The sequence below is a fragment of the Hippichthys cyanospilos genome, chromosome 21 (assembly GCF_059441005.1).
Source record: "Hippichthys cyanospilos isolate Australia breed blue-spotted pipefish chromosome 21, RoL_Hcya_1.0, whole genome shotgun sequence".
NCBI classification, from domain to species: domain Eukaryota; kingdom Metazoa; phylum Chordata; class Actinopteri; order Syngnathiformes; family Syngnathidae; genus Hippichthys; species Hippichthys cyanospilos.
Window position 1 is genome coordinate 2,969,743 of NC_142389.1, and position 27,234 is coordinate 2,996,976.

A 27,234-nucleotide genomic window follows, 5' to 3' on the forward strand; every position below is an offset into this window, starting at 1 on the left:
ACTGTATACCGTATCTGGAGTACTGTACAAATCAGGTGAAATAAATGCAGCAACCAAAGGATCCTAAAGCAGACTAAGATTTACTAATTCGTCCGAGCTTCCTACTTTTCGACCTTACAGTTAACGTTTAAAAAACACAACATGCATACCAAAATATTAAAACATTTTACTGTCCTATTTTACTATGGTAACATCAATGCATGTCTGCCGGCAAAAACAATGTGGTGTAAATCTTCACTTATCGGTTTCACCTTCTGCATAAGGCACTGACATTCAAGAGGTCAGCAAAAAGACACACACAGTATATTAGCCAAATTAAAAAGTCACTGCAAGATGCATGTAATGGCACCCTGGTGCAAACCCCTCTTATTTTAGCACAATCTTAATCACGGGGCACACAAGACCATTATCATAACCCGCACATCATTATTCCATTGTGCCGAATAGTGTTCGTACTGTAAATGCGGGTATCATAAAACAGTTTTACTGCTACTATTTTATCTTCACTTGAGGGCAATTGCAAACGGCTAAATGTGTTGCCTTTAATTAGGAGAGCCTGAGTGCAACATTGAGAGAATCTGAGTGCCAGGAGCTCACCTATGACCTTGGAGAAGTGCAGAGTAGGGACTTTTTTGTAATGCTAGGCAACTCCGGATGAAACCGAATTTGCTCATTTGCCTAATTTCCAGCTTTATCCGCTGATTATAAGGGCTGAATCTTTTAGAAGGCACTAACTGACTATGTCCAAAACGTATTACCTCCGTGATTCGTTAAAAGCACGTTTGATCAGATTGCAAGTGTACCGTGGACATTTCTCCCTCTATGTTTGTCTCAGCCTAACCTCCCATAACTAAATTCATCCTCGGCTAGTCCTCCAACCACCCTCGCTTTACCATCCCAATCCCCTCAGTCAGCTCTCATCTATCTCTAAATCCACTCCAATCCTCATCTGGCTGCTCGTCCTCCATTTCTCCTTCCCGCACCTCCTGCCTTATTTCCGAGTCTCACTCCACCTTTTTTCCACCCCCTCTCTACAAGCCGTCGGGGACTTTTTGCATAGTGTTCTGCAGAGTTTAGTAGGCCAAGGAAGACGGCGTGCCAGATTCTGCACGCCGTGTTAAGCAACTACCCCCCTTGAAGCAACAGCAGCATTACTCAACAGAAAAGTCTTCCAGCCTCTTAGCTGCAAATCTGCTGTCACCAGCAGAATGCAAAGATATGCAGAGGATTGCTTAACATGCGCACTATTGTAGTATTGTCATTTACTGCGGTACTTAAGATAACAATTAGGTTACGATTGCCCCAATTACGCTGTCGATCAGCGTATTGAATCTTGTCCTCAGTGAATCTATTTGGATCGTGTAAGGACACCCATGCACTGCATTAAATACGATTTTGGGAGCGGGGCAGGTAGGGATGAACATGAGAGTACGTAGTGATCCCTCGCTACCTTGCACCTTTCCTATCGCGCCCTCGGTGCATGGCGGATTTTTTTTTCAGACTTTCACCTCACAGCAGCGCATAATGAACTTGACTCCCACGCTCAATCCTAAGGTGGAGTGTGAAGCAATCTAACAGCCCTAATACACAATCTTGTTTGAATGAGGGCACTTTTGCTGAAGACTAAACCGCTGCTTTTCGACGTACATCTGGCGCTACTGGAGAGGATGTCATCAGGGAGGAACTCTGTGTCCAACCCTGCTCAAGCTGCTGCCTCCGCGACCCAACCCGATAAAGCGGTAGCTAACGGATGGATGGAAAAAAATGAATGTTTTATGAATCGGATTTTTCATAGAAAGCGCCTTTCTCCAGATACTAGCTTGCTATTTTCGTAGTCGGCTTTATGATCAATCAATCAAACTAATATTATTTGTCGAGCCCTGAATCACCAAAGTCTCAAAGGGCTCCACGGGTGAAAAAAGGTCACGTCGACATACAGAGACACCTTTTCGGTGTAAGGTACACTAAAGCATCCCCTGTCAAAGCTCCCAGAAGGAAAAACTCAAAAACCACAATTTGGGGGAAATCAGAAACCTTCAGAAGGTTGATAAGGTGATATGGATGATGCTTTATGACCCGGAAGGACCAGTTCACAACGGCATTTTCCAAACCGCTTGATTTTCTTGACCTCCTGATATTTTTGTGAGACAGACCATTGAATTCGAATGCGTTTCCGAACTTTTGACCGAGTACTGTAAACGTCTCTTAATAAAGCGCTCAAGCTTGCATACCACTTCCAACCGAATTCTCACGAGAACAGTGGTTTACTCCATACTTAAATTTGACGGTATTTCTATTGGTATGACATATTGGCATCAACGTTGCATTAGCGGCGCTTCAGAGGCGCCTCTGTGAGTGATTTAAAGAAAGAGAGTCAGCCACTCGTTGGCAGACCACCTCAACTTGTCAATCGTATGACTTACGGGAAAGCAAAGGGGAATGTCGGCGCTTCCACGAGGAGAGTTCAATCACCGTAGGTGTGGAGCTTTATCCAAAAGTGTCACAGTTGTGTAATAAATAAAACGAGCTCTGTCGAGCAGCAGAGTATTACGGGGAGGAAGGTGAAAGAACGCTGAAAAAAGTTAGCGGTAAGAAGGTAACGGGGAGTGAAAGACATCTGCCAAAGGAGAGAACTCGGTGTCGAGTTGTTCAGACCTTGGTAGCCTGATTTATTCATGAGATAAGTCACCGTGATTATGGAACAGGTGAGTGTAGTGGTGTAATGTTTCTTTCCTGCCTCAGTGACTCCAGCCTGATGTGTTCTTGTCTGGGGGAGTTCACGGCTGGCAAAATTTTGATAAGGCAAAACACCAAGATTTCGGAAAAGCGTTTTAGAAACAGGTCCCTTGCAGATATTATCACGCAATCAAAGGCAATGCTGGGGAAGTTAAAATTCAGTAGTGTTTAATGACAGCTGTAGAAAAATACTTGCGTGGTGTTATTTGCACTATTTCCCAACACTGAGTGACATCGAGACCTTGGTGCTATGATGATTGGCGTGTGCAGGGTATTTCATCTGGTAATGCGTCAAAGGTGACTGAAAAGCCATTGCGGTAGAGCCGCAAAGCTCGAGTTAGGTTTTGGTATTACAAAACAGTATAATATGTTCCAATTTATTTCAGTTTGGTACAGAAGACGGCAGGGGTGCCTGAGTCTAGTCCACTATAGCCTCTTTTCGATGTAACCCTCCTCCAAGGCATGTGATTCAAATAAATTGTTACCAAGCTTCTGTAAAACTAATGATTTGATTAAGTGTAGTATTTCATTGCAATCAAAACTACTTGGGATTCTCTACCTCTGTTATAGAGTGGTGTTGTTTGCACGCTGTAGACTCCATTTACTGCCACCTAGAGTATGGGAGAATATCATCTGACACACTGAGTGTAATGCGCCGCAAAATGCGTGTCGACGAGTCAAGCATAAGCTTTTGCTGCAGGCTTGTTTACGGTATACTGAATTTCAATGCTAGGCAAATTCAGAGATGAACATTTCATTTTCCCTTGTAGGGGGAAATAAGAAAGACAGGGCTTCAATGCATGAAGTTTATTTGGTGGATTTTTTTGCACACGCAGGTTTCGTATTTGATGACTTTTACTGCATGCATCAGCCCTCACGTTTTTATTTGAAATTACACTTTCCAATTGTATTTTTTAAATCTCAGGAGCAAGTGATTGACACGGGGAAGTGGGATTGTTAAGGCATTTTGAGGGCCATTAAAACCCCATGGGGCCTGATAGACTGCTTGTTTAATGAGTCATCCAAAAGAGGGCCTCTCCACAGCTATTTGTTTCCTTGTTGGGCATTTTGCCTTCCACTGTGCTGGTAATTGTCTAGAACACACTGGCGGTGACACAGCAACCTCGGCTTACAATGAGATAAATTACTGTGGTGGAAATTTAAATGTGCCACAGTTTCACACTGGACCACTGTAGGTTCAGCATCTGCCAAGGGATGGACTTAAAATGGAGTCTCAAAAGTTCAACACCCTTGAGGTCGTATAATTCGTAATTCAACCAACGTTTTCAAGGTAACTTTATCCCTCAAAGACTCCGCCCACGTGGAACAGTCATAAAATGCTTGGAGCAGTATGAATTCATTAACATATCGTACTGTAACTTATAGTCTCTTCCAAAACTATAATTTTAAGACTAAGTGACATATTTGTAGTTTGAATTTTAGTCTCTGGATTCACAATATATGTATCGTATTTTCCGCACCAGATAAGGCGCGCCTTCAATTAATGAAATATTTGAAAACTTTTTCAATCAGAATGTAGTAATACTCAAAGCAATAACAATAATAACTCAAAGAATAACTCTAAAGTCTCAATAGCATAATAACTCAATGTCAATATGAGCAACCTTGTTCAAGTGTAAACACAAAAAAGAAACAGGTAAAGCTTACTTTATTACTTCATTCCCAATCTCAATATTGATCCATATATAAGGCGCACCTGATTACAAGGCGCACCATCGGCTTTTCAAAAAAAAAAAATAAGGCTTTTAGGTGTGCGGAAAATTCTGTACACTTCTCTAACGAAGCGTTCTCAAGTTCATTTTGCTCTTGCGGACGAGCGCGCACACATGCGATGCGTTTTTCAGTGTTTCCATGGGGACTGTAACTGTAGTTTAATATTTTTATCTTCTTTGACACACGTATAGCCCAGTTCCCATTGCAGCAAACGCCCCACCATGAAAACTGTTTTGCGTAAACAGCCCTTAATCCTAATGAGAACAGAATGGTCATTTTATTGGCAATGACTACTCTACTGGGGGAAATGAAATCACTGTTTCTGGACTGTTACTTCCTTGTTAATTTGTGTTTTTACTTCACTACTGCATTTATGCACTGCCAAGGAAATGGCACATATGTACAAGAGGGCCGCGCGGTATGGATTACATGCTTTGTAATTCTATAGCATTGATATTTTTAGTCAACGGTGGGATTTGAACTGAGCCCGGTGTACTAATCATATGAGCGATGTCTAAGGAATTAGGTTAACTCGTTCAATGTAACACCTGGAATATTACATTTCTATACCATCTGCTCCTGCTCCTTTTTATTTCTACAAACTATAATTTCCCTCAATGGGCGCTAATAGGAGAATATACGGACGCGTTATGGCCCCTTCATGTGTAGTTTTGCATCCAATCAATGTTGTGGATTATAGTTTTACTAGAAAAGTGCAAGGTTCTCGTAGCGGCAGAAATTGTCAGAACACATCATAAAATCTCTGTATGAACTATTTTATTGCGCCGTATCTTCTTCTGCACGTCGGGCTATGCTCAAAATCTATGTCAAATAAGCCTACAGTGTATTTAGTTCTTACCCGTGTGTGTAATCCATCTGAAAATGAAGGAAAATCCATCTGAATGTCCATTTTCCACGGACATGTTACAGCCTCAATCCAAACTGTATAAAATTCATCTCATACTTCAAAATTCGACATACGATACACCATTATGATGATGTAAAAACATGGATTTTTTTTTAAAGAATTGATTAAATATAGCAAACGAAGAGATCATATTTATATAGCTATTCACAGCCTTTGCTTCATACTTAAGTGATGGCAATTACAGCTTGAAGTCTTTTATTGTATCCTCGCAACTTTGATGTCATTTTCAGTCTTCTGCTAGTGGCAAAATGGCCGCCCACTTCTTCATTGTGTGATTGTGTGCAAGTGTGTGTTTACCTGCCCCCCCCAACAATAATCTCCCTCTTCCAAATGTTGCCTGTCCTGCTGTTTCATGTTGTCTCATTAGTGTTGAGTGTATTTAGTTCCCATTTTGCATTCAGTTGCTTGTTGCTAAATTCTCTAACTGTGCCGTCAAAGTGTCCCTGTTGTTGATAACGTCATTTTACCAATTCCTCGTTGTCCTTCGCGACTTCTATTCATTTGTGTTCTGAACCTTACGTCTAGTCTCTCTATTTGGAAAGCTAACAGGCAAATCTCGTGTTTGTCATTCAGGCCTAAAGAAAGAAGTAAACAAAAAAAATAAATGCACAGCTATTTTTATTATGGTCCAAGCAGTGTTGACAGTAGGAGCTCGGCCACCAATTAGGCCACACCAATTCTTACAGTCCATAAATTATTAAGTGTCAGCCATCGACTGGAAGCGGTGATAGAGGCGACGGAGAGGGAGGTTTTATTTGTTTAAAGCATACAGCGCCTGTGATAACACCGATCCTGCTCTCATTTAAGTCCAAATAAGCTTCACGCACCCTCGGTGACTAATTATTCTCACTCTACCAACTGAATAAATGCGGCGTTTATTCAACAACAACAGGCGGCGGAAAAATAGGAAATCCAGTCAAGCATTTAGGATAATGTATGGTATTAGATTGCAACTCGCAACACCGGCTCACCTCAAGGTCAACCAATTCATTTCTGCAGGAGAATTTATTGCCCAGTAGTAGCTAAGGCAATGAGGTGCTGTGATCCTTGAGCTCATGTCTATATAGAAGGTCTTCGCGGCCATATACCGTGGGGGAGGGGGGAGCTTGGGTGGGGGGGGGTGGGCGTTGTCTACCGCTTGTTAACTCTCTATTCTGAGCTTGAGCCAACTCCGTCGCTTGAAACATGATAGCGTTGGCGGCCAAGGCCCGCTCATGTTGCCGGGTTTTTTTTTTGGAGACCCCTGAGTTAATGTTCCATGCGACCGTCGGCCCCATCGTAAACACCGTAAATCTACGAGGCCTATGGACTGTTATTCATGAGGAATGACAGCAACTCTGTAAACTAGGTGCCTGTCAAACCGTGATTGACACTTTTGTGGGAGGGTCCATCTCTTTTGAGTGCCCCGGCTGTAATTGCACTTTTTCTACAGTTGCCAAATGTGTCGCTGAAAAAAAATTGTTTACATGCAGTCGATAACCTAGATTATTTTCTACAAAAATGTTATAAGTGAGCCTAAAATTGTATCATTTAACATTAACAAAAGAAAGAAAAACATTTATCCATTTCACAGGGTGCACACTACACTAGTAAATGCAATCAGGCATGTTACTGTTCTGTTGCTGTTATATTCTAATAATCCGAGAGTATTGGTTTTGAAATATGTTGGTGCCATCTTTATTTCTAAACATAGTCATGTTCTGTGGGAGGCATGATGTTGCTTAAAAAAAATACTTCAGCATAAATATATCTGAAGATTACAACCAAATATGAGACAATAAACACCAGCTCTCGCACCAAGTTGGTTCTAATGTAATGTTATCACAACCCGTGATGTCTCCTGATATTTGTTACAGTTTATGATGCATTGTTATTATTTATTTATGTGCTGACTTGCCCACGAATGAGACAATAGATTTTTGCATTGATGTTTACTGTTTACATATAGGGCTGTCACGTTTAGCGTTAGGAATGTTAGCACATTGTTAGCACTTTAGCAATGACATCACACAGGAAGCACTTCGCATGACCCCAAACTCAACTGAACTATACTTACATGCACAAAATAATCCCCCCAAAATATTATTGCTCCTGCTTTCATTTAGTTAATGTGGTTAATGTAAAGGGTTTAGGAGTGTTTTTTATTTTTCCATTCTTTACATGGCATATTTCGATTATTATGCACTAATGTGATTCTAATATGTATTTTTTTTTATTGTTTTTGATGCATTTGTATAATTTAATAAAATGCATTTAAAAGGTTTAGGGTCATTTTGGGGGCTTGGAACTGATTTTTGGGCTATTTACATGTAAAAAGCTTATGAAGGATTCACCTTACGAAATGGAACGAATGAAGCACTCTCTCACGTGACAGCGTGTACTGTGTTCCACGTTTTGAAGGATTCCATCCACGACTAGCAATTAATATAAAAACAACGAGCACATCAGCCGCCCTATTTATTGACGTAAAAAGCAACTTAATTTATTCGTCGGTTCCTGTCCGCTTCGTCCCGATTTAAGATGAATTTAATTGCATTCAAAGGTCCTACGTTATCAAATGACTTTGTTGTTCCTTGGTAAATGTCACTCATTAGAAGTAAAGGAGTCTGAAAATACGCTTGACAGGATCGTGTGTCTGATGAAATTGCAACAAGCAAGGTTGCCGCGCCTTTGGGATGCGAAGTATCCTGTAACTGATTAATTATGCATTTGCAACTCCAACGGTGAAGGAACGCGGCGCCGGCTCCGCGGCTGCTTCCTGCGCATAGCTTCACCTCCCAGTCAACTTGCGGATTTCGAAAATAGTCGCATAAAAGAACAGCTTGGGGTTCATTGTGATGATAATGCTGCCTCCGTGGAAGTGAGTAGACCGCTTCATATTCATCCCGACAATGACGCCGCTGTCTCGGCTATTCAAGAGGCGGCTTGCTAGTGGACTGGTGGGCGACCGGGCTGAGAAGCTTCTTGTTCATGTGGAAATCTGGGCGACGGCACAATGGGGACGGGGACGCTTCTCCCAAAGCCGAGCCGCGCGTATTCAACCGGAGAATGGAAGGATGCGCGGCGCCGCAATAACAGTCGGTCGCTGTCGTCTCATGAAAAGTCTCCGTTGAACGGCGAATAACGGCCCGACCGCCGCCGATTTTCATCGATCTTGTGACTTGTGACGCGGCCGCTGCCCCGGGCGAGGATTTTTTAAATACTTGCTACATTACCTCAGGGGTCACCCATAAGAGCATTTTTCTGAATTTAATAAAAATATTTTCGGCGCGAAAAGATTTCAAACTGAAACGAAGGCCCGTTTTATTGTCGGGTTTATTATCGGAGAGAGGAGTCCGGAGTATAAATTCGATGTTCCGGTCCCTATTCGTCAATCGCGCGCTGCGTATCAGGCTCGAGGGTCACATCTTGAAAAGATATAAAAATACGGACGGCCTTGTGAAAAAGGGCTTAGTTCATTTTGCTGCTCTCGATTTTCAACAGCTTATCTATTCCCCGTATTGGAAAGGTCGCTGCGTTTCTGGAAGGTATCCTTTAACAGACACTCCGTTTATTGTCAAGCAAGCATAATGGCAAAATCTCCAATTCATAAAATGTCTTGCGACATGAATATTGATATGGAACAATTGAATTGGATTTGTATGGCCATTGAGCTACGGCTGCGATGCGCAATTATCCTCTCGGGGGACTTTAATGAAAAGATATGGCTTGCGTTGTCGCTTGATTATGTACTGCAACGTGTAAAACCAAGGCTTATTTTATTTGTTTATTTTTTGATTACTGTGGCAATGATTCGCTATCAGCAATGTTGGGAGATATGTTTTACTTTCATTACTTTAAACGTGTTTTCCCTCTGTGAAAACATTTGTGTTCAAGGGATGCTATATTTAGTCGTAAGTATTATTATTTTGGCTATTATTGATTTCATAACTACCATATTTCTCAGAGTTCAAGTCGACCTCGCTTATAAGTTGACACCCAACCCCGACACACACTTTTTTTAAAATTCAATTTTAAAACAAACATTATATAAATGTTATTAAAATGACGAAATGATGCTACTTTTAGACATCTCTTCATCATATATGGAAATGAGACAAGTGCGAGGCAATGTTTGAGTAGACGCAAATTCTGGGACTAATGTTGCAACGGTAAAATGATTTGAAGTTCCTCCCATTTAACTCCCGGATGTCCTCTCCTATCTCCTCGTCACTTCTTCAAACACTCTTTCACGGGTAGTCATCTTTGAACCCATCCAGTTAGTTTGAAATGAAGGTCTCCAGAGATTATTTGATGATCATCTTATTTGGGATATTCTTTCCCCAAGTGACGACTGTTATAAGATCACAGCGTGGAATGTTGCCTTTCGCCGTTTCTCCCCCCACTTCCTGACTTCCATACCGGGTTGTTCAAAGAAAAATCCAAGGACTGAAGGAGACAAGTCAAGCCGTCTTTTCCTTTTCATAATGCATCAAAGTTCATTGAAAAAATTATCCTTGTCATTTTTAAAGGTAAGAATTCAAAAAAGGGAGCAGATGAGGTCTAAAATGATTAAACAAATATCCCACAGTTGATTGTGTGGCAAAAGCTCCTCCCATCATAGGTCATCACAGGAGAAAACATGTCAGCCTTTATTAGAGGACTGATAGGCACATCGAAAGAGGCGTGAGGGCAAAGTTATCAAATCGGACTCCTAAAACATGCGGCGTATCCTGGCGAGGAGATTGGATTCCTCACAGCGGGCTCAGGGCAGCGCTACCGAGGTCACTTGACAATCTGCACGGGTCAGAGCCAAGGCGGCGCAACAAGCTGCTGTAAAGCTTTGTCCACTAACTCAATCCTTTTCACCCACAACACAAACCTTAGCTGCTAAGGAGAATTTAACAGAGCCAAAGCAGGCCGGCTGAATTTTGCAAATTGCATGCCTGTATGCTTGCTGCCTATTTAGACTGTGTTTATACTTCCATTCGCTTGCCCATCAGAAAAACGGATCCACATACCGCCCACTTCTGTTCAAAACTTTCAACTGGACATTTTTCCAAGAATTTTTGAACATACGCGCAAGTGTCACATATTCAAAAGTACTCATAAATACTAACTACATTCAAAAGTACTTCTTAATCATTTTGAATGTATTTATGAGTCCTTCCACCCGAGTTTTCCCTCTGTCAAGGCCGCGTACATGGAAGTCAAGCGACTGAGTCACTTTTTTTCTCTCTCTCTCTCAAAATTTGGAGGTTGACCAACATCAAGTTTGAAACAATGACAGCTGCCGCCGAGCCTTTGATCTCAAAACCGTAGCATATTATTGTAATTATATAATTACTCAAATTACATGCCAAAAAACAAACCGTTTCATCTTCACAGTGAGACCTCACAGCAAAACTAAATAACGGCAATGTGACCGGATTGTGGTTCTGTTCGGCAAAGGACGCTTTTTGTCTAAGATGTCAGGCGGCCTATTGACAATTGCCAAAGACAACAACAAACCTCGCCGGCGAAATAATGCTTGCTCCTTTTAACATAATATGGGGGAGAACATGAGATGCGTGGGAGCGCTTAGAGTGTTATGACGAGTGGGGGTGGGACATTTGGGAATACGTATTTGCCTTTGCATGCATATGCATGTGTGTCTGTAAGACCGACCGAACGTGGGTGTCCGTGTTGCATATTTGCGGTGCGAGCGAACACGAAGAGAGATCTAACACACATTATGTTTGGATCGCTTTTGAAAACAGCGCTGTGCAGTGAGCGTTGTTTTGGTTTGTCGCTCAAGGGGTGACTCAGAGTACGAGTCGAGTCGGCGGAGCTCGTACATTTGTTCTCGTGTCATGACTTCAAATAAAAAACACCATTTCAATGGAGTTGGGACCTTGCGTAAAACGGGAATAAGAGCAAAATACCGTAAGGTGATGCACGCTTTTTAAGGCGTATTCAAAAGAATTTAGAAAGGATTGATGCAAACATTGCCTTACTTTAAATTTAAGGCATGCAAATCAAAAAAGGGTCAGGGAAAGGTCACGGATTTAACACACTCGGAACCACGACAGCTTTTTTGGAGCCAAAATTCATCTGTGACGAAAAGTAAAAAAAATATGCAGTGGTCTGGCGAGTCCGAATTAAGGAGACGAGCTTAAGACAAATAATTTTTCTTCATTGTTTTTCAAAGTAAAAACAGATGTTTGTAAATGTTTTATTTTGATTGAACACGATATTATACTGCAAATCCAAGAATATTTTCAGTTCCATTCTAAAAAATTACGTAATAAATTACCAACATGATTATATTTTGATTTGTGAGCTCATTATCTGTTGATTAAATTTTGTACCTCTATACACAACCGTTAACACATATGCTCAGTTTTCAAGTATATAAAAAAATCTTTGGGATGTTGGCAAAAGCGGAAATACTCAGAAAAAAAAAATCTACACGAGTGCCTGCATGAAGATTCAAATCAAAATCAACAATGACCTAAGATTACCCAAAATAGTGTAAACCACAGTTTCAAAAAGTCCACTCTAGCATCCTGAAGCCAACAGAGGATGATCTCGCCGAGATACAATCTTTCAATGTGACAGCAGTGGGTGGTGGAAGGAGGCATGCAGGCCAGAAAGATCAGTCCGTCGGGGTGACCTCATGTGTTTGGCAGAGGGAATGCCTATCAGGTTTCCCTGTGTGCAGATTCCACTTTGCTGGCCGAACACCAGCCATGGGACAAAACTCCTCAAGGCATGTTGTTTTATGTGTGACTTGGCATGTGTAGGGAAGAATTTCATCGTGTGTTTCTTCATGTTTTATGGAGACTTGTGCGAGTGTGAGCGTACACTACAGAAGGATGAACGCTGGAGATAAGAACGGAGATGAATTATGCCATTTAAATTATTCAGTTTTAGCGGGACTTCACGGAGCGCAGAAGTGTGGGTCCCCTCGAGTGAACTCAACAGGAGTCCCGCCCTTCCTCACTTTTAGCCCCCCACCTCTTTCCTCAACTACTCTATCGTGTTTCCTCCCGGGCTGATACGTTAGCTCATGAGAATGCATGTTGAACTTGTGAACTTTCTCGAACCGGATCCTGAGTCAGCAGTCGAGTGTCGTAGTTGCAACTATTTATTTTACTTTTACTACTATAATTCAACGGTAAAACAGCAACGAACAAGTTGTTGCGCGCAAAAGAGGCCATTGGAGTGCTATGTTCCGTTTTTGGTTTGGTTGACAAAGTTTATCCGACGAAACGGGGGGGCAAAAATGGGCAGAACAATAGGACAATTCTTTACAGTACAGAACGTATAGAGCAATCTATTTTATTTATTATTTTTTTGATATTATCTGCATGGCGTTCCGACTTACACTGAAATTTGGGTTACACCGCAAGAACGAAGAATAAGTCAAAAAAAATTATATATATATATATATATATATATATATATATATATATATATATATATATATATATATATATATATATATATATATATAGGGTCCTACTAACATTACTCATACTTTTGACGCACAAAACAACCACAGATCATCTTAAAGAAATACCTACCTAAATATTTTGGAATTTCACAAAGTAACAACTTTCCATCCTAATTTGTAATTTCTACTTTTGACCATAAAAATACCAAAAGAAAGTGGTCAATACTTTGTTGTATCAGCTGCCGTCGTGATTACTGACACATTGGAATATGGCCAATACTCATAAAATGCTAACATTGTGACGTTCTAAAAACAAATGCTAAGTGAAATCCACTGCGCAGCGGTTAGCCTCCAGTCTCGCTTGGCACACGCTACCGGCAACCATCACTATGGTAACATTACGGCGCACACTGACAGCCATCCTCCTAATAAAGCCTCAGAGGCTTTCCATTTTACAAATTACTCTGGCGACTACTGCGCTGTCACACAAGCGGGAGGGACAACACCGCGCGCACAAAAGAAGTTAGTGCAGCTGATACATACAGTATCAATCACAACATCTACGCATCCATTCAAAATGGGAAAGAGTGGCGTCAAAGATGCTAAACCGTATCTCCAGCCCGCTAATTCAAGCGCAACCTGTAACTGAATAGATCAACAGATCTCTCACTCCAGTCTGGCGAACGGGTCCGCCCCAAGTCAAGCGGACTTTCGGGACCTCTCTCTCTCTCCGAAGGGAAGGAACGTCAACAGACATCTTAACGCTAACACCAGATTTGCGGCGGAGAACATGGCCTTCACGTTGCCACTGTTTATTCAGTGTTTGCAGGAAGGTAGGCTAATGTCAGCCGGGTGATTAATTGCGGCCACAAAGTGCTGCGCACACAGAAGCTGCTCCGAATGAGGCCAACTGCATCTCCGACAAGGGTTTATTGCTTTATCGGCTGAATCCTAATGTGACCCTCTTTCCCGGCTGCCCCTCAGACGATTTCGGCGGCGTCGGAAAACACAGCCGACCCGGTTAATTGCCTGATGTAGTTTAACTTCTGACTGTTTTGAAGCGTTTATAGTGAAAAGCGAACTCAATCGGATTGATCTACGATCGTTTTCCGATGCATGAAGAGAGCATGCAAATTAATGAGAGCGTAGATTTGAACTTGGGACCTCTCGGTTGTGAGGCAACCATCAGGAATCCGATCTTGGAAAAGTAATTTTTTGGCCATGTAAATTTCTGAACACCCAATCCTTTGTTGATCCATGTCTGATAATTCCTTGCTTGTTCTGCTAAGGGACTTCCATTCTCACGAGAAGGAACGTCCTCGTACTACCTCCACACCGCCCGTACATAAATTCATCCTCACATTATCGGAAGAAGCTCCTTTAATTTTGTTTTCATTATGGACTAGGGGAGGAGAGATTTTGCACTGAGTCGGCCAAGTAAACGTTTTATTGATTTGTTAAAAAAATTACTGTAGAACATGGAGCAAAAAAGTGTGTTTGGGAGCACACAGCCAGACAACCATCAGGCGTTTGCAATCATCATCATTTCATGAAGAACTTCATGGGGAACCTTTGCCAATACAAGAGTGGATTTGCTGCAAAATTACCTTAAATTTTGGACTATAAGTCCCAGTTTTTTTCCTTGAGCCCTGCACCTTTTTTGCACCCTCAGTGCTTTGTTTTTTTTCCAAAGTACCATCACTTCACAGCAGCGTATGACGCACTCCCACACTCAGTTCTAAAGTGGAGCCTGAAGCAATCTAACAACTCTAATACACAATCGTATACAAATGAGGGAATTTTTGCTTTAAACTAAACCACCGCTCTTCTACATCTGGCACTATATGAGAGAAATTAGGGAAGAATTACACGACTCTCAGGCTGTGCGTTAGTGCGCCTGTGAGGAGCTGTGCCCGGACTTACATGCGGGGAAGTTTTTTAGCGCCGCCTCTGGTGACTGCTGATATTACATTTTGTAGTGAGATTTTGTAGTGAGGAAGAACGGTGTGGTGGCTTCAGTTGAGAGTCAAGCGTTGACTGGTGATTACTGTGATTTAACCCTTTCACTACAGATTTTTGTTTGTTTCTATCGAAAAAAAAAACAAAAAAAAACAAATGGCAGATATTACTTGTTCTAGGATAATTTAGATACAAATTCCCACTTGCATTTCCAACCAAGCAATACCACAGGGAGTGGATATCCCATGCACCGCGATACTTTTACAAAAAAATGTGCCAGAGACGTAAAAATGATCACTAAACGCCAACAATATATAGTAATGAGTGTAATCTATACTAACACACATATATAGCACATATTATCAATATATTTCTGCAGTACTATAAGAAATCGTACAAGGCAAGCTACCTTGTTGACAGTGGGCCCAGCACTGGCTTGTTGTGTATGGAAAAGTTGTTCAATTCCACTAGAATGCGTAGATAGGCGCGTAACGAACCGCTGGGACGCCTTTTCTTTTATTTCTCTATTTTCTCAATAATACTAGTCCCTTGGTTTGAAATAGGTGTGGCAAATGCTGTAAAATATTAAAAAACAACAAATCAAACTACACTTCAGAGACATATTTCCCCCCCCAAATTGTGTTTGAATACTAGTTTGTATGACCTCAGGAGCCCCTTTGATTTTCCAAGGATGAAGTGAAAAATAACATTTAGAGAATAATTTCGGAGCAGCATGTCCACAGAGGGCTTGTTATACATCTCCGCGGGCTGATATAACGTTCCCTATACGGAACCAACCGCCCCAATATGTTGAGAATAACACAACATATGGCAGCTACACACGCTCGCAGCTGTTGTTTAAGGTGGGCTACGGATAAATAATGGATACGAGGCTTCCGCGGGGGTACTCAAGATGGCTAATCAGAGGCAGATAACAGACAGGAAATTAGTGACTAACGCTTTTTCATAGCCACTCTTTCCTAATGTTTTCCAAAGGGCCCAAAGACAAATCAACACAACCGTAAAAACATTAGCGGGGAAGCATAAGTAGTTAGATGCTAGATTGGCATTCATTCAAAGATTGTTCGCACAAATTTAAGTACATCTAAATGAATGGCGATAAAGGAAGGAAAAGCACAATTTCGGAGCAATCCTTGTTTCAAATCATTTTGTTGTGCACTTGACCTTCATATTTATGCAAAGCAGAGCTGAATCTAGCATGTAACACACTTAAAAGTTCAGTATTTAACTTTGACGCAATTTGATGCAATTTTTATTTTAGTTTTATGTTATTTTCAGTGTTAGACTGAGCTTTAATCTATATAAATGCTGTAAAAATAATTAACAGTGTTCAAAAGTTGTTTTTTTTTTCTTTTTTTACTGTTGAAAAGGCTACAAGTTTAGGTATAGTTATACAATATTTATAGATAATCATATTTTTAGTCAGCACATTGTGTTGGGGGCATGAAAAGCTTTTTCTTTCTTTGTGGGGACTTCACAAAATATAATGAGAAGCACTGATTTAAATGATTACGTAAACTTTTCAGCCATTTTCAGCAGTAAAAATTCGATTTTGTCTGCCAGTTAATTTTCATTGATTGTCATGTACAACTACTACCCTTAAAAATGTATTTTGCCACTTGCGGTTGACTGAACGATACAGCACAGCTCAATCAAGGCTCATCTTTTTTTCTAGATTTAACATTTGCAATCTGAGCCATGATTGGTTGTTATTGACAACTGAGAACTGTGTCATTTTCAGTCAACACAATCGCAAAATGTCATTTTCAAGAGAGAAATTGGAAATGATAAAGTTTTAAAATGTATTATATGAAAAAATATGACATTTTTAGAGCTGAAAATGACTAAATAAATAAAGCATCACTTGAGGGCGGATGTTAAAAGGAATACACATTTGATCGCGCTTAAAAATTAACGCGGAAAAATGCAACACGTGCCATCAGGTGGACTTTTTCTTACAGTGTTTTAGTCATACGTTCATCTTGTGCTTTTAAGGGGTTAATTTGAATATAGAGAACCTTTGCAATACAAGAGAAGAAAATGTAAACATTTTAGGCCTTGGCAAAGAATCCCGCAGTGCTTTGCACATCGACAAAAGTTTTGTTCAACTTGCGTTCCCGTTTCCTGCCAACAACCGACATCTGCAAGCAGCCCACATATAAAGCCAAGATTTTTTCACGGCGTTGCCAATAGTCTGCTTATGTGCTACTGATTACTTTTGAAGAATTATCCCCCTCCCCGCTCCCTTCAACGAGACTTTGTCACGCCGTGGGCTGGCTCCTCCTCCATCCATTACGCCCGCTTCGCGGCTCGGCTTCCTCCCCGCTAAAGTGTCCTTGCAATCTAATTCCGATCGCCTACCTGACACACTCAGTGTTTTTCCATACACTGACTAATGCGCCCGGCCTGGAAGGCAGCAGAAGAAGTGGAAGCCTCTGCCAAAGAAACCACTGGGGCAAAATCTAAGAGGGTGGTGTGAGTCAGTTAACTCAAATAAAGCCAGGAGAAAAGCCTGTTTGCTCACGGTAATCCCCCACTTGCTCGACAAGGCTTCACAAGGTTCATCTGCTGCACTAAATTGGTGCACGTATCCTTATTTGTATAGAAGCTCATTGTGACTGGATGGGAGAAGGAGGAGGGAGGTGGGGGGGGGGGGGGGGGGGGGGGGGGGCTGTGACACGACTGGCAGCCATTCAAGCGCTCATGCCTATTTGCTTATCCTCATTCATGGCAGAATTGGCTTTTTCCGGAACCATTTTTCAAGCTACGCGTGACACCGTGTTTTCATTGCGCTTGCCACAACTAATGCAGCGGTGGAGAGTAAAATGTTGCAGGCGCTATATGCTATCTGGGAGGCGGTAACCATGGTTGCCTGGCTGCAGTATTCGCAGTAGTCAGACGGCGCTAACATTTGCATGTCTGCGGCTTACGTTACCCCTGGAGTCTCCGTATCGAAAAATCTGGAGAGGAAATAGTTTCAGTTGGTTGCCTTTGTCTCTGATTGACTCCAATGTCAATTTCACTTTTGCTAAAATTGCTACTGAAAGGTAACAGAGGTAAAAAAAAAAAGAGGGTTAAAGTGGTGGTGGGTAGAATTTAGACAGTTATTCATTTTAAAAAGCCACCAGAAATTTTAAGCCCCAAAAAAACCCAAAAACAAACAAATGATCAGCTCATCAACCAGCTCTACAGGAACCTCATAACGATCCTGATCATTTGAAACAGGTGTGTTGCAAAGAGAGATTTGGAAAACATTCAGGAACTGGAGTTTGTCTTTTCCAGCTTTAAAGGGTTAATAAGGTATAAATAAATGCTTTCCATCAAATCAACATGTTTTAAAAACTAAAATTGTGGGTCTAGTAATCGCTATTTACATGACACGGGGATCGCTGCAGAGATTGTTTCTTTAAGCTACGGATAGCAAAGGAGGAAAATGTCATTCAGATCTTGTTTTGCGTGTTGATTTGTGTCTTTCGTGCAGCTGAGCAAGTTTTTGGTTTGTATACCTATCTATAATGAAAAAAGAAAAGGGGAAATTGAAGGTTAAAATAAATGAATACATAATAGAAGGGGGCGGGGCAAGTTTCACAATTGTACACAACAATCACTTTGGGAGTTAGGATAACTACTGTAGTTATTCAACGCGCCAAACACGAAAAAACGTCAGCAAAGGCATTGCGGTACAAGAATTGACGTTACCCTGTGGCTTCCTTGTATCGTGGCATGCACTGTGTCGTTGCCTTTTGTCCTTTGGAAGTTGAATTTAAAAATGACTGAACTATTCTCTTTTGTACCATGAGGCACTTGTAGTTTTAGTTTTTAATTCTTCACAATATGACACAGTATGCGGAAAGACTGTTCTGTGTTTAAGGTCATTTCATTTCCAGATTTCAGAGCCAGCTAAGAGCCACCCAGCAGAAAGACAATAAAGACTGACGTATCCTGCCAAAGGATGCTCATGACAACAAGTAGTGATTAGATGAAACCAGATGAGGATAATTACCTGTGCAGCCAAGCGGTAGAGCCCTTGCTTATTTTGGTATCATCCCAAAATCACAGTATCACCTATTCCAATGATGAGATGCTTAAATATTCAGAGTTCTTCTCATTCCTGATATGAGTGGAAAAAAAAAAGGGCAATGCTATTGCAGTCGCAGCCATGCGGGGATCTTCGGGCATGCTGCTCCACAAAGTGCACAACGCAGCCGCTCGTTAAAAATTCAGGAGCAATTATCCCAGCTGAGTCTGAGTCAGCGAGCACAGCTAAGAGGAGCTTCCAAGTCATCCCACCTTGTTGCCACACAACCTGGGCATTTACCGTGCCCCCGAAAAGGCAAGACATGCTGAAAGCTTCTGTTTACAAAGGGAAACAACAAAAGGCTTGTCAATTTGTTTAGAAAACACAAAACCCATCCAACGTTTTCTAGTTTTCTATTGCTTTTTGATAGAACCAATAAATCACACTGAATTTCAGCTGTGCAAATAAAATTTTATAACTCCTAATTTGGGGGACACAGCTATATTTTTCAGACATTACTGGTTTATCAAAGCGGAATAATTTGTGCTATTGGAACTGTTATCATAAACTAAAGCTAACAGTCGTTCCTGCTAATGTGTTTTTAATTCATTTATTAGCGGATGCAATTGCCATGCGTACGGAGCGGTCACACAATGCTAACGCGATGTTACAATGTAGAAATGCCTCTACAAATATTTTCATCGTTACAAAAACACACCATGTGTTTTAATTGGAAAGCCATGGGTTAGAAATACGTAGAAATAAGTAGAAACGATACTGATCATGTAAACTACAATTCCCCCCTTAAATAATTTAAAAAAAAAATCATGAAAATCTGACCAATTTCTACAAAATATAGCACTTTCCTGTAAAATAAAGTTCAAACGGCCTCATGCGGGTAAGTTTCAGTACATACTTCGGGGAAGCGATTTTAAGAATTAACCTTCAGGTTATCTAGTCAACCTCTTGCTACACCACCATCTGAATAAATCCATCGCTTTCTGTATTTCCAAATGTTCCGATTAGAAGAATAAAACACCGGCAAGCGTTCCACAAGGCAAGACTCCCACATGATTGTTTATTTCAAACATTTAACCACAGCAACCTGTAATGGGCCAACTAGTACTTTTTGCGCAGTTGTGCCAAGTTCTCAAGGACACCTAAATTAGACGGTGCTTTTAGGAGCTTCATCTAATCAATCCCAGCTAAGCATTCTCTTTCTTACTCACTCCTTCACGCACGTACAGCGTCGCACACTTATACAAAAAGTAATTTGGCTTTTATAAAATTCTGATTTGTTTGAATCATATGAGAGGATAAGCTAGATTTTGTGTGTTTTAAACAAGCTTGTTAGCATTTTCATTTGTGCTAGGTATTTCCCTTTGGTATATGTTAGCCTATGCAAAATTTTTGCATTGATAAGAATTCATTTACATCTAAATATCTAATTGTAATTAATCCGTGGTAATATAAAGGTTGGGCACCACCGATCTAAAGAATCCTGTGTAAAAAGTGTGCTAAATACAGCCTGTGCAGACCTGAGATGAGATGATCCGTAAGTTCTATCCTAAAATCTAGTCAAAAGAAGTCATAAGATAACCATAAATTTATATAATAGATCTACACACACATTCAGTAACGCACACACAAGCACACAGACACTATTTCAGGAATCAATAATTCCGCTAAAGAGGAGCACATGCTATGCCCCGCTGCACTAATCAATACAAAGACAAATGTTATTGTTTTATCTCATTCCCTGACTTTCACATTCTAATGTGGGTTAACAAGCACTCTGCGGCCAGCACCCGAGAATCCCATTAAACGGGAATATGATGCACAGTACATCCACTGTAACCGCAAACGCGTAGGCCATTAAGACGCTAGTTTTCACATTTCTTGACCATGTACTCATCTATTTGCAGCAAACTGTTGTATAATTTTGCACAAACATCCAAAGCATTTTCAACCAAATGGATGCAAGCCAATGAAACTGACCGTACTTTAGAAAGATTTATGTCAGCCATTACCTTTTATTTTACCCGTTGTGGATATGTTTGCCCCCCCCCCCCCCCACTTCTTGGGTGTATGAGGCTATACCTCAGGAATGCAGTGTTGAAAGCAAGCTCAGTCTAAACGGAGTTGAACACCCACAAATGATGAAAAGAAAAAAGGCATCCGGAAGTTGAAAAAAAACCTACGCATGAAATACAAACCTCAATTGTGGAAGACTACAAAATGATCGAGACCTATCAAGGCCGCGAGTTGAATGAGCATCGAATTCTTGAATTATTTCTTCTGCTTTTATTTCCCAACATTTTCTCCAACAGAAGCTAAAACAACAATCAGGTTGGAAGAATAAAAGCGTGAGATAAAAATAATGCAGACTGAAAGTTATGTGAAATACGCAGACTCGCTCAAAGCAGCAAGACTGCAAACGAAAAACCCAATTGGATCACAATGGTAAATTGGGTGCCCCTTATCTACGCCATATGTCGTCTAAAAAGCTTTACCAAGTCGTCATGGTTACTTTGCCGACCAACGCACAAATTTAGCCACCTTGTGGATTTTTGTTTAACATTTTTAACTCTTTCACTGCCAAGCGTTATTGCAAAAGGCAACTCCTAGAATACCAGACGATTTCAAGCATTTTAACACAGTTTTCATGGCCGACAGGATCCTTTAATGTATGACCCTGTAGAGATCGATGGTACCGTTTAAACCCAGTCAAGTCCATTGTACTGCTAGCTTAGCACTAAGCTAACAAAAGGATGGATTCCATGATCCAGAGTCCAATTTTGCCAACTCCCTTCATATAGCACAGCATTGCAGACTGAGATAAGACGCCTCCTCGGTATTATAAAAAGTCCCCCCGGTCCTTCTGGATGTCTGCTCGGAGCTCCAGGAGGAACAGGCTGGTGTGCATGACAGTGTGGCCAGAAAGCAAACACCTTCTTGCGCTCCTGTTGCCACTTTGGCGAGGTTCACACTGCAGGCTGAAGTGACCCAATTCTCATTGTCTTGCTCCCATCCGATATATGATTTTTTGATGGCAGTGTGAACGACACAGACAACACATCTTTACAACCAAATTCTATTGCGCCCCGTTCGCGAGTTGCCGTTGAAAGGATGAATGCAAAAATCAAGGGAAATGCATGATAAAACAGCAGGTTTTCAATATGTCCAAAATTGACAATATTTCCAATTTTGAATGGCAGTAAATGAGCCCAATATGGGCTAAATTTGAGACCTATGGGGTGTACTTCTCCACCTCCCGTTTGCAAGCATTTAGAAGAGATGACAGCTAGGTTTATTGAAAGTTGTTATAATTTAACAATCTGTGCAATATTTTAGCCTCTTTAGTGTTTTTTTTCTGTGTTTTATATTTGATATCACACATCAAAAAGCCAAAGTTGGGTCATAATTTCCCTCAAGGGATTTTTATGGAAATTTCCAAAAATATAACTGTTGGTTGAAGCATTGCCACGTCTCTTTTCTTTTTTTCTATAACAGTGACATCACTCAACTGTAGGAGAACCAAAAACTAAGAACTGGGTACTTCAGAATTTAAATTAAACAAACACTCAAAAATCCTTTAAAGATAAATTTGGAATGAATTAACTGATTCGGGAAAATATAAGTTTATAAAACAAATGTTATGTTTGGTAGGTTTTTCATTATTCATGATTTTCAAAACCCAGATTCTAGATATGTATTTATAATTAGGTATTAATTTATAATTATTTCTTTTTGAAAACAGGTCTGACACTTTATGCTGATTATTTTTTGTGGACAAATATTTATTAAGTTTAGGATGTATTTTTGTGAAGAGATCTCTACTATAATCCCAAAGAGGACATTGTATGTTTAATATTTAATATATGGATTTTTTTTTTACACTGTTTAAGGGATACTCGGTACATGCCTAAAAAAAAAGGTTGCGCACCACTGACTTTGGTAACCTAGTCCAATACAAGCTGCCCGTTTGGTGGTTTCTAAATAGAAACGTATGCTTTTGTCGCCATAGGTCCTGTTTGCATGACACGCGACCCGACGGCTCAGTCAAGTATAAATCAATCGCTGACGGTGGCGAGATCGGATCGCCGCTGACCTTGGGAGTGAACTGCTGCATAGGCGGAGGAGGAAGAGGTTGGAGCCCTGTTGCAACAGTGTAGAGAGGCAGAGTGGATGAGGAAGAGAGCGGTGAAACAAGAGGAAGAGTGGGAGGGGGCGAGATGGAGGGGGCATACCCTGACTGAGAGGCCACCGAGATGAGCAGCTCTGAGATAGGCGAAGTGGGGAGGGAGGCAGAGGCGGATGATGGAAGGAGCAGGGGATGGAGAGGGAAGCCATATGGCAGCAGCACAAATGTATTAAACTATAAATCAGAAGGGAGTGCTGGTGAACTGCCAGGTGGGGCTGCGGCCAGGTCCACCCTGCTGGATGCTCACTGAGGACCGATAGCATTTTGCTTAGCGACGTGTTCCTATTGCTTCCTTGAATACAATCGGAGTTTTCGATGATTAAATTCCCATTTGTTGAATCGGACACAGATAATGCGGCACTTTGTTTAAAGTATAGCCCGCACCAAAATGCTTTACGCTGATGATGGGTTATTTACCTGAAAAAATATTTCAAAGGCTACGTCATCAAATGATAGGGCTTTGCAATATGACTAAGCTAATGCTATATGAATACAAACTGTATGTACAGTACGTATACTTATACATACAAAACCACATGAAAGTCAAGCCACAGATATGCCTGAGAACAAAGTAACAGTAAGTCATCTTAAGCCATCAATCATTTTATACATAAACATGGAGACTCAATCTGCATCGCTATAAATGTCAGACCTCTAGACTCCTGAGCGTTCCTAAATTATTTGATATACCGTACAAAATAAAAGCAAATAATGCTAAAAAAACAATAAATGGGCGTCCATCACAGTGCAAAGGTTCACTTGCCTGACTTTTATGAAGGCTTGGGTTCAGTTCTCACTCAGTAAGGGGTGTTGTATATATGGGCCCTGTAACTGACTGGTGATAAACCGGGAAATGATTATCGATTAAATTGTCCATTCATCAATCTCGGCTTTTCTCCCCTGCCACTTTGTCCAGTTCTTCCATGGGCATCTTGGCCAGTTTGGAGGCGGGAAAAAAAAAAGACACTGCAGCATGGCCCGAGGCCTACCCAGAGCTTCCTTACCCAAGAGGCATCCAACCACATCCTCATTCGGGTAAATTTGTGCAAGGACAAACTTTGATATGATTGAGACATGTTCCACATGCTTCATGTGTGCATGGATACTCGGTGCAGGGAAAAAGAATACACGTCTTTGGCTACAAAGGAATTGACGACGTCATTCATGTACTCACAACTAGTTTTAGGTCAAAGAAGAGCAATACTAGTGTCGGTATAGTAATACATTCACACAGGCCTCTGCTACACCTTAACTCCAGACAGAATTGTCCTGAAATAAAGTGGCAAGAAAATAGAAGTTAATTAAACATTAATTTTAATAGTCGATCAAGGGTACTTTCAAATGTCCACCCGCCTTTGTGAGTAATCCTAATTTCCAAAGATAAAAGGTGTTCGTTCACAAGAACGAGCGAATAAGAAAAAGAGTCTGGCAAGCTATATTTGTTCCACCCGTTCCAGTTTTGGACACATTTAGGTCATTCAACAAAGAATATGGATGTTCAAAGCCACATTCATTATGCACTTGTTGATTGATTCTAAAATATCAAAACTCCAAAATAATTTAAGAAAGATGAAGAAACGACAACATTCTAAGATCACTGAAACACAACTGTGTCCATTTCTACGGTCTTTGTGCAATCACTAAACTACAAACTAGCATTCATAGTACCTAGTGTCCGGGCCTGGTCCTCGGAACCGAGGTCACTGATACACACAAACAGTATAACCCACAGGCACAGAAAACGTGTTATTGTTGGACCGAAGAACAAAAGATCTATCTTATTTAGTGACTTAACAATAATTACCGTATGTACCTTTAATTACGGTCAATCCTAATAAATCAGACGGGGGTCCGAACGGCTTCGTTAATCCCGAGTGCAAACGCTAGCTGTTCATTTCCTGTCTGATGTTATCTTGAAGGCTCGTTGATGTATAGATGAGCAACGCGTGAAGGTTGCTGGGTTGCCCCCAGTAAAAAAATTTGAAGGCTGGCCAAACAGATCACAGCAATCAGCCCTGATCCCTGACACACACCAAGACGCTGATATAGACATCCAAAGTCCGACAAGGTATCTGTCCCATGAAACCATCAGGACCAAGGCCAGCTATCAATCAAGTATCATCTCCACTCAAGGATGAGAGGAGGATGAATTGGGGGTGCCAGAGGAGTGAAGGAGGTGAGGCATCGAGGGTGGGCGGGAGTCAGTCAAGGTAGGAGTGCGAGAGTTGGACTTGCATGCTTGAGGAACGCGAGAGGAGGGCCTACCTTAGTCTGGAGATAATTGGGGTAGTAGTAGGTGTACTGAGGGTACATTGGCTGCTGCTCCAATCGCTTGCCCATGTAGCTGGAATCCTTAGCACTGAGGCAGGGAATGGTTACACAGGGCGAGGGAGCTGCTCAGTAGCAAACGATAGCAGAGGTGTGTGTAGCTTGTAGGAATCCTTTCTTCTGTCCACACCGCTGTCACTCGTGGGTCCACAAAAGGGAAGGCAGTGTCAAATAGGACGCCTCTGATGGCAAATGTCTCAATATGGTCCAGAGCCGCCGTATCACAGACTGTCCCCCGGTCTCTCCTTGCCGGATGAATGTAAATATTTCCTCAAGTTCCTGATCCAAGAGTAGTGCGCTCGGTAGCGGATAAGGTGTGATAAGGGAGAGGTAGAGGATGGAGAGAAGTTGCAAAGACGAGCGAGCGGTCCTGTGAATGTTGTGAGAATGGGAGAGGGATAGGAGGAAAAAGAGGAAAGGAATGGCAAAGGAACACAGGGAGAGGAGGGATGGTTTCCCTTCTCTAGTCAAGCTGGATCACTTTTGCCTCGGCTTTAATGGTGCTCCCTCTCATGCGCACACTGATTCGAACGCTCTCCCTCACTCTGTCGTACACGCGCGCTCTCTCTCCTCCCTTCGGTCTGATCCAACGGTCTGTTGTATGACAGGGGAGTGATATCCTCAGCACCCACAGATGCACTTTGCGCACAGAAGCCACCGCGCGAAGATGCAAGCGCAGCAAGACAAAGTCCCAATCGTTCCAGTTTCCTAAGGATGAAGCGCAAATCAAAAATCCCACTAATTGGTTATTCCGGTCCACTGGGTTTCATCTAGAAGTCAACTGGGTAAAAGTAGTGACTGTGCCCCTTGTGGCTAGAAGAGAAAGAGTCCCCCGTCGCCGTCCTCCGGCTCTGGTAATGTACGTTCCTTATTTCCTCCTTTCCGCTCTCTCACTTTTCTAAGCAGCCTCCTTCGTTCTTTTGCCTCTGTCACACAGTTGTTCTCTCATTCTCTCGCATGCGCTCTCCGCCGATCACTAACCCCCCCTCCGTCTCTCTCTCTCTCTCTTTCTTCCTTTCTCCTCGACACTGACAGGGCGGTAAAAGGGGGCTCGTCCAAGGCTTACAAACACAGTGCCGCCTCTTTTTTTTTCAGCCCAGCTGGTAGGAGGGTCTTAAAGCAGCCAAGCAGACGCAGACCATTGGGCTGCAGCGTTTCCACAACCTGGGAATATGCATGGGAGAGGAGGAGAGGGCTGCAGTTTGAGAGGCAGATGGCAACAGAGCGAGCAGTCGATTCCCCCTGCTGGATACAAGTGAATCTACTGCCTGGAATAAATGTATCTTGAGATCATTTTCATAATTGTGTCTGCCTTTTTTTCCCATTAAAATTCCAATGCCCTAAAAAGGTTGAGAACCAGCCTTTTTTCACTGATGTATAGTACACATACTTTTTTGTCAGCCAAATCCCCTGCGTTTGTTGTGGTATCTCTAGGGCGAGGGACATCCTTTACAGCTATTTAAAAGAAAATATAAATCAGATTCAGGCCACTTTTATGCGTACACAAAAGAGATAAGGCGGATATTGATTCTAGTTTACTAGATTAACAATGTCTGGATCAGCTAGACACATAAACCCGGCATCTGGGGAAAGGCAGAAAGAGTAGAACAAAGGGTAACAACCACAAAAGCCATATGACAAAGAGACAAGAACACAAGATCTATTTTGAGACTGAACTTGAAAAGCCGCGTGACAGAAGCACGTTTGATGATTTTTTTACTCATTTATAAATTCCGTCTTTCTCTGGTTAGTTCACTTTACAAGTAATATGCATATTATAAACACACACACGCACACAAACACCTATGTGTATACGTATATACGGAATATACCGTATTTCTCGGTGTACAAGTTTTTTTCTCGTATTCAACCCCCATATTAAGAGGGTC

At 41.6% G+C, this 27,234-nt stretch overlaps 1 protein-coding gene across 1 annotated transcript in view; it reads right to left on the reverse strand.

Annotated features, from left to right (window-relative positions):
- rbms3 (RNA binding motif, single stranded interacting protein) overlaps positions 1-26,346 on the reverse strand; it is a 190,716-nt gene extending 164,370 nt beyond the window's left edge. Inside the window, exon 1 of the mRNA XM_088404487.1 lies at positions 25,283-26,346. Coding sequence (XP_088260613.1) covers positions 25,283-25,357 — 75 coding nt within the window. The 5' untranslated portion in view covers positions 25,358-26,346. The remainder of the gene's footprint in view (positions 1-25,282) is intronic.
- Between the last annotated feature and the right edge of the window lie 888 nt (positions 26,347-27,234).